This window comes from Acipenser ruthenus, chromosome 1, assembly GCF_902713425.1.
Source record: "Acipenser ruthenus chromosome 1, fAciRut3.2 maternal haplotype, whole genome shotgun sequence".
NCBI classification, from domain to species: domain Eukaryota; kingdom Metazoa; phylum Chordata; class Actinopteri; order Acipenseriformes; family Acipenseridae; genus Acipenser; species Acipenser ruthenus.
Window position 1 is genome coordinate 16940761 of NC_081189.1, and position 8369 is coordinate 16949129.

Genomic DNA, 8369 nt, shown 5'->3' on the forward strand with positions numbered 1-8369 from the left:
CGTCCTGTTGCTGCTTGTAGTTCCTTTGTTTTTTGAAGATTACATTGTATCATTGTAAAATCTGCCCTGGATTATGTGTCCAAGTGTTGTAAGTTCAGAAAGTTCAACACAAATACTTTTTTGATTAAATCAGTCCTGTGTTTGTACTTTCTAATTTAGGAAGCACAATTGATGCCGTGCAGCCTTACAGTTGTTGTATGGCCTGACCTGTGTGCAGTGCAGCCTTCAGTTGCTCAGTTCAAAACAGACAAAATACCAACAATGCATGTGTGTAACCCTCGTGGAAATAAGGCTAATGTTAACATTGTTTTTAGAAAGGTAGAAAAACGACCACTTTAAAAGTCAATATCCCAAGTAATTAGAAAAATACAGAGTGACAAACATATAAGCATATATTGGGCTCCTAATATATCACCAGCAGGGGGGAAATCACAGACCTGTTAGCAGATTGTTGGGTTTATATATGGAGAGATGCACACGTCTAATGATCTCAAATTGCTGCACACATTTATTTAATACTGTTAATCTTTTTTGTAAATACAATTTGCTTTAAAAAAATGTTATCAAAGACATGATATTGTATATTTCAACACGTTGCACGCTTATTTTCTGTATATCCTCCATCTTTCCTTTATGGCTTACAGCTACACACACACAGGCATTTTTACTTTTGTAGAAGCAACTGCATTACCTAAAACAAACTTTAGAAAATGAACATTATACATGTACTCGGTGAAGAACCAGCACCTCCAATACACAATATAAAGCAGCTGGGCCAGCACGTCTTACACACCACAATATAAAGCAGCTGGGCCAGCACCTCTTACACACCACAATATAAAGCAGCTGGGCTTGCACCTCCCATACACCACAATATAAAGCAGCTGTCCCATCATCCTCATCATTGCAGTGGCATGTGAAAACTTAGAAAGATGGTCTCTACAGAGGATTCTCATCTACAATAATGTACAATAGACCTGCATTCATAGCTTCCCCTTTAAGACATGAATATAATGAAAGTGCTGAATGTGTATGAAGGTAACAAAATCCTCCAACACAGGTATATATAAAAAAATAAACAAATCGTTTGGCATAACTGACATCCACAGCATTTAGAATAGCATCTTGTAACAAAATGACTGGTATTCAGTATTGATGCTTAACGTTAGGGTTTCTTTCTTGTTTCGATAGGCGCACCACTAACATACAGTCAGCAAACACTGAAATTTGTGTAAACAGAACAAATAACACGACAATGCCTTTAAAAGCATTCTTGTGGGTCGGTAGTGTGTGATAGTTTAGGTACTTCCCCAGCCACCAGCTCCCCTCTAATGTGGGTATAATGATCCTGAGACAAGACAAATCCATGCTTGTCAAATGTAGTGTACTGAATAATCATGTGTAGTAGTTTTCAGCAAGGTCTGGTGACCAGTTTTATCACTGGGCACACACTTTATTGGAGGGGCCGTGCCGGCTTAAGGCCAAGGCCAGTGTGCACGAGAGATGCAACTGAAAGAATCTTTACGGCCAGATGACTAGTCAACTTTGGTCTGGCATGGAGTGTAAACGCAAAATATGTTAGGGAGTTATTTTCCAGGTGGTCTTCATTTCCTTTGTTGTAATCTATCCTTCATAAAAAATTAAAATTAAAAAAAATTGAAAATATGCTTTTGATACATGGCATCTAATGATACTGTATCAACAGCACATTCCACAATTTAACAAAGTGTGTTCACTAGGTGGCTTTCAATGCAATTAGCTGAAGACCAGATTGGTCAAATGGAGCAATTACATGCAAGGGCAATGCTTATTGTACTGATGGACTAAGCTTAATTTTCAATATTTTAATAATATTTACTTTGTATAATGTGTGTGTATGTGTGTGTTTGAAAACACATTGTTACAATTATTAATTTGAAAAACTTCTGCTTGTTTAACTCGCTTGGGTGGGGTCCTGTGTCCTGAACAATTGGTTTATTCCCAGAGGAAAGGAATTGATTCTGTGTAAACAGCAAGAAGCTGACATGACCATATATGGGCAAAGGCGCTGTGTAGAGGGAGAGAGGAATGTGAAACACAGAGCACACCTGAAAGTGCCTCTATAAAACAGCAGTAAAGAACAAAGATTGTGCTCCATACAACCGACAGACAGCATTGCATTGCAGGGTGGAGCGACTGAACTATTAACTGGAAACTAATATTCAGGAGCTGGTGCAATTTTATATATCGGGCCTACAGTTTGACTATGACTGATATTAACTGTTGATAATAAAAAAGACATGAACTACCACCGTACACATTGAGTGATGGTCCATTATTATTTAATGTTAATTATCTCATAATAATGTTATCACTGTTATCTGATACATGGTGGTAGAATATCATTTGATGCATGCTAAAAAGACTGTTTACCATACTTTTAGTTCTGTATGTGTTACATATCAATAATAGTAAAAATCGACATATTTCAAAATGGAATTATTATTACAGAGAATAAGAACCAATTATAATAAATAAATCCAACAGTATAGATGGCACGTTCTCTTTGCCGGCATTAAATACATTCATAATTCATAACACTTAATCCTAAACTATACAGTAGTATTAGAAAGAAACTTAACAGTAAGTTATACAATTAGACAAACATTTCCGATGGAAGCTGTTCCACTATCTGCTGAAGCTCTAGTACCTGCCTGCAGCATTTCAACAGCACTGGCTGCTTCCACCACAATGCCCACTGACATGACAGCCCAGTTGCTGAACCTGATATTGGAGTGGTGATCAGCAGACTTTTGGCATGTGCTGGCTTCATTTCAACAATGTGGTCTGTGGGTGCAAATCCACACTAAAGGACTCCTAGTAAACACATATGGCACACTCCCTTGTCACTAACCTGAAATGTATACAAGTTTCTTGACAAGTTTACAGTACAGTCCCTTTTTATGTTTGTGGTCGTTGATAGATGATTGACAAAGAGAAGCTACTTTCACCTGAAGGAGACCTTGAAAGCTTGTGATGAATTATTGTTATTGGTGAATGAGACTGAATGGTCACCTTATCTATAAAACAAAAAAAATCCCTGGGCTCCCGAGTGGCACATCCAGTAAAAGCACTCGCTAGAGTGCAGGATACGCTCTATAGCCTGGATGTCGCGAGTTCAAATCCAGGCTTTTCCTCAGCCGACCGTGGACGGGAGCTCCCAGGGGGCGGCGCCCAATTGTCCGAGCGTCGCCCGGGGGGAGGGAGGGTCGGCCAGGGTGTCCTCGGCTCACCGCGCACCAGCGACCCCTGTAGTCTGCGGGCTTGCCTGTAAGCTGCCCAGAGCTGCGTTGTCCTCCGACGCTGTAGCTCTGAGGCGGCTGCACGGTGAGTCTGCAGAGTGTAAAGAAGCGGGCGGATGACGGCACACGCTTCGGAGGACAGCGTGTGTTCATCTTCGCCCCTCCCGAGTCAGCGCAGGGGTGGTAGCGGTGAGCTGAGCCTAAAAATAATTGGGCATTTCAAATTGGGGAGAAAATAATAAAAAAATAATTGGCAACGACTAAATTTATAAAAAAAAAAAAAAGAAAAAAAAAAAAAAATCCCTTTTTTGTGTGAAAAGTTTTTCTCTTATCAATCTTCATTTATTTCTCCTGCAATGGCATTTGATTGTAGTAGCGGCTTCTTCAAATGCTTTTGAAACAAAAATAAGTAGAATAATGTTAATTACCTTGAAACCTGAAGCTCATGCTAAAGTAGAAATATACAGCAGTTATGTAAAATAAAATTGCAGAGCGGATCTGTTTTACATATATAAGGATCAGAAATTTAAACATTTACATGATAACAAGTTCCATCTGAAATTATAAAGCCGCCCATCTCTGTGTCTCACTAAACATCAGCAATTACCTTCCAGTAATTCACATCAAGCTCAATGTATAACAATCAAGAAATCTCAGTAACACTTACCTGGTGACCAATGTTGCTTGTCACACCAAATGATAATTTTCTTTCCCTTACGCAAGGAAGAATGGTAGTTGTGTCTTTTTTTTCTTTATGAGCCTGTAAAAATATACAAATTTACTTGAGCCATCACCTCTCTATGAGCAATATTTGACCCGACCTAATTTTCCCTGGTACCAGTCATTAGTGTTGATTTATTTTTTACATCAAATTCTAAGGCAGGGGTCAAATAACCACCTCTCCAGAACTTGACCCACCAGAATGGAATGGCCCAAGAAAATAGTACCTGCATGTAGCTTTAATCCAACTTTAAAAAAAATCTGAAGGTTTCAAAGGAACGATTCTCAGGAAAGAAGAGTTCAATATGATGCCAAAGTATATACATGCGAAGTTACCGTTTTTGTTGTTTCATCTGTAAGTGAATCCAGTGCTTCATAGATGTCATTTCTATCGATTGCCTTTGCTGCTTGTTTTAAGAGCACAAGCGATGACTTTTCTTCCCATTGTGTCCACATCCTCAGCCCCTCCAGCGCCTGGTCATACACATACTTATTTTCAACTTGTATAGTCCGCCAGTCCTTTGTATAGCCAAGTTCTCCAAGCAGCTTTGTCCAGTCTTTGCCAATCATATTTGCTACAACATGCAATGCATTTCTCTTTGTACCTGTAGAGAAATATTTGTAGCTCTTTATTTAACCAAATATCATTAGGCAAAAATTGTTGAACATGTATACAACTCTACATGCAAAACCATAGCAAAAGCTACCAAAAAAAAAAAAAAAAATCATACATGCTTTGGAATTTTTCTACATCAGTTTGTACGTGGCCCTTTTCCGTTAAATGCCGCTTACCTGTCTCTCTGTTCATAAATTTCCAGTGTTTATCAACCTGTGTTAAATCTGCAACATGTTTCTTTAGTTTCTTTCTCTTCCTTATATACATGCTCCAACCAGTCACACAGAGTGTTAACAGTAAAACCAGCACCACTGCTATGGTGGACACTGTTTGTGTGTTCAGACACAGACTGTTGTGTGAGCACTCTTGAAGGCATCTTGATTCATTACTGTTTTTATCTGTAGAATCGGGAGTTAGGTTCTGAATGTTCTGTTGATCCTGTCCTAAAGATGTATACAAAAAACAAAGGAAATGATAATACAAAAGTGCTACTCCTGAATGTCCAGGCATTGCTGACAGAGCTGTTAACACAATTAGCAACAATGGTTCTAATTGTGAGTGCCACTGGCTTATCCAGTGGAAAAGGTAAAGGTAACTACATTATCCTATGACTCAACATTCCAGTAAGTGTAAATCCAGAATGTATAAAATACATAATTATTAAACTATCTAATAACCCCTAGCTATTACTTGGTACCCAAATCGCTTGTACTTTTGAAAACATTGGACTGGGTTATCAAAAACAAGAAAGTGTTATATGTATATAGTATTATGAATTTCATTTATTTTCCCCTATAAGTAAAAATGACATTTTCTTACATAACTGTTGCCTATTCCATCTAATTGTGTTTTTTTATTAATAAATTAAAACATATAGCAGAAAACACATCTTATATTTCCCTGTTCATTACTGTCCCAATAAAGACTTGATCCGCTGAAAGATCGTCAGAGACAGTGCCATCTAGTGCACAACGACTACCATACTATATATCAAGCTTAGAATACAATCTAAAATCGGCACTCCCATCACAGACTGATTTTAATTGTGAGTTTGTCAAAAGGCTTGACATAAGATAAACATGCAAGCAGTGGGGTGCATTCGGCAGGGGATCACAGTTATTCTTCTCTGTCCTGGACTAACTGATGCCGGCAGTAAATAAATAAATAGATGCACCAAACAGCAGATTTCAGCCCAATTCATTTCAAGTGACAAAATGAATTGAGGAGGCGTGCTATTTCACTGAATCTCACAGTAATGTAAGTGGCAGCGCCTCAGATGGATGCTCATTGTTTCACACGGTATCTTTCCAATGCATTACAAATTAGAAATGGTAAAAAATAAAAAATAAATACAACACCACATAATTACCAGGCTGAAGTAATGATTTAACTGGTCTTGGTCCACACACGTTGTCAGCTGTCCCATTTCCGAATTCCCTGACTGACAAATTATTTCCAATGCAGTTTGTGTGCCGTTTACAAGTTGCGGTGCTTGAAATTACATCTGAGAAATAACCATGTATGCAGCGCTTGCAGAGTACATTGGACATGTTTGTGCCTGTTTTGTAAACTCCGTGTCCAAGTGGACACTGTCTGTGTGGCATACACTCTCCGTCCAGTTGATAGGCATTGTCTTTACACAGGCACTCCCGGTTCATGGTCGGAATGCACGGGGCAGTTTCTACTTCAAGAAGCCCGCAGGGTTTTCTGCAGGTTAAACACTTCCGCAAGTCTGTTGGGAAATCCATATACGTACCATCTTCACAACTCGTGCAATCGGTATCACTGCCCAGCCCGCAGTCTTCAGCAACTCTGTGACCAGGTGGGCATTTTCTGCAGTTGATTTCTTTACCTTCAACGTTAATTGAATATGTTTCAGATTGAGCAAAACTTCCTACTACCAGGAAAAGCATAATGAGAAAGATCCACCTCTGCAGAAACAAGCAAACACCATTAATGTTACACGGCTGCACAATCCACATTACAAAAACAATACTGCACAAACCACGTCTGCATTTTTAACATCCTTTTTATACAATGAAAGCCAGTAGTAGTTTTCATTCCATCTGCACCAGCACCAGATTTTATCAGAACATTATATTGTTCAGCCTTCATTTCCCTTTCAAATCAGACATTTGAATTGTGCTACAGGGATATAAGCACAGGTGAAAGGTGTTAAAGTGAAAATAAAAAATGAGAGGGGGAACAATATTTGGCAGTAGTAGTCACAAAATATACTGCCGTATAGTACTGTAGAATGATGTACAATGAAGTAACATTTCAAAAGGGATCGCATGCAACATTTGTATCCTCAGTTAATCAGTCACCACTGCCAGAATCATTTCTGCACATCTGGTAACGTTCATCAGCAAATCACCTGGACACATTCAGCTTACAACACCGATCTCAATGATTTTCAGATCGTCCAAATGAATGAGATTTGTGATACTCCATTAATATACGTTATAAATTCATTTCTTCATAGGAGTGACATCGCAAAGTTCATAGAGCGAGTCACAATCCGAAAGAGCATATCTGCCAGGACAAGCCAATATTAAATAACGCAGGTATGTTTAAAAGAATCGTCTGAGTCAGAATGACTTGTTATTCGGAAACACCGCACCAGTTGCAACACGGTTCTGGGTAACTTTTTAAAACGTAAAGTATTTTTTTTTTAACATTACATGTGTTAATCGAATATCCAATCATGTTAAATATATGCACTTTAAGATATTAAACAAAACAAACAATACAGACTATATTTTTCTAATTTGGCTTCCTGACACAAATTGTTTCTCAAAAGTTCCAACTAGTCGCCTACGTTGTAGTTTCGGTGACTCACACCAAGAACTGACGAAACATACAAACCTTTGCGAAACCTTACAATCTACGCTGACTTGCTAAAATCAGTATAAAAGTTTTTGCTGGGAATCGTTCTTACTTACAGAATTACAGGCCGATGCCATCTTCTTGTAATGGAAATCACGCTTAATTTTCTTGAGGGTGTTTCCAGCAAGGATTGCGCGCAGACTCACCGGGCAAGAATCCAGCAATTGCGTTGTGAGTCATGTTGACTTGTTGTTTAAGTTTCTCCCAGGTATGCGAATGGGGTTTCATTCTGGGTTAACTACCTCGACAGGCAGCTGAGATAAGACTGGTCTGAGAGGGTTAAAAAGTAAACCGGTTCTAGGAGTTATATAATTAGTAACAATTGTGATATACAGTACAAATGTTAACATTCATAAATCTGAATTAGTATTTTACAGATTATAAAATCTTTTTCTGCCAGTTTTTAATTATTATTATTAACGAGTGTCTTATACTGTGTGTATGAAAATGATACACATTAGATTTGTATAGTTCTCACAGCCCAGTACCCACCATGCCACAACTCAGAACTCATATTAAAAATTTGAATGACCGGATAGTACAACTGAACATGATTTTAGGAGTCTCTTATCTAAACAGGCTCCAATACTTTATGTTTTGATACAGCCAGTCGGCCCTTTATTGTTTAACTTGTCCAGGCCCTGGTGTATTGTGGCATTGTACCTGTTTGTCTTTGGGCATCTGTGAAACTCCTGTCCTAATTCTGACGCAGGATCAATTACAATACTTTAAATGTAAAACACACACCTCAGTGTTTGCGTCACAGGTGGGCGAGGAATGAGAATGCACTGAGATACACCCTCACTGATATACACGAGGTGGGAAAGTTTCACACACCTGTTCTTTTGAAGTCAGGCTTACAT

General features: G+C 38.6%; 1 protein-coding gene across 1 annotated transcript; it reads right to left on the reverse strand.

Moving 5' to 3' along the window:
- Positions 1–3572: 3572 nt before the first annotated feature.
- On the reverse strand, positions 3573–7705 carry LOC117403786 (uncharacterized). The gene is made up of 6 exons (XM_034006193.3): positions 7563–7705; positions 5987–6548; positions 4794–5060; positions 4338–4606; positions 3949–4041; positions 3573–3672 (listed from the first exon to the last, which is right to left on the reverse strand). Exons 1-6 carry the CDS (start codon positions 7581–7583, stop codon positions 3613–3615), a joined length of 1272 nt encoding a protein of 423 aa, XP_033862084.3. The 5' UTR covers positions 7584–7705; the 3' UTR covers positions 3573–3612.
- Between the last annotated feature and the right edge of the window lie 664 nt (positions 7706–8369).

Bases quoted from the DNA above. Each gene is read 5' to 3' on its own strand.
- LOC117403786 (XM_034006193.3), bottom strand. From the start codon at position 7,583: ATGGCATCGGCCTGTAATTCT. The intron at 4,607-4,793 runs GTAAGCGGCATT...ATTTCTCTACAG, and splicing joins ATTTATGAACAGAGAGACAG to GTACAAAGAGAAATGCATTG. The intron at 3,673-3,948 runs GTAAGTGTTACT...TTGTTTCAAAAG, and splicing joins CAAGCAACATTGGTCACCAG to CATTTGAAGAAGCCGCTACT.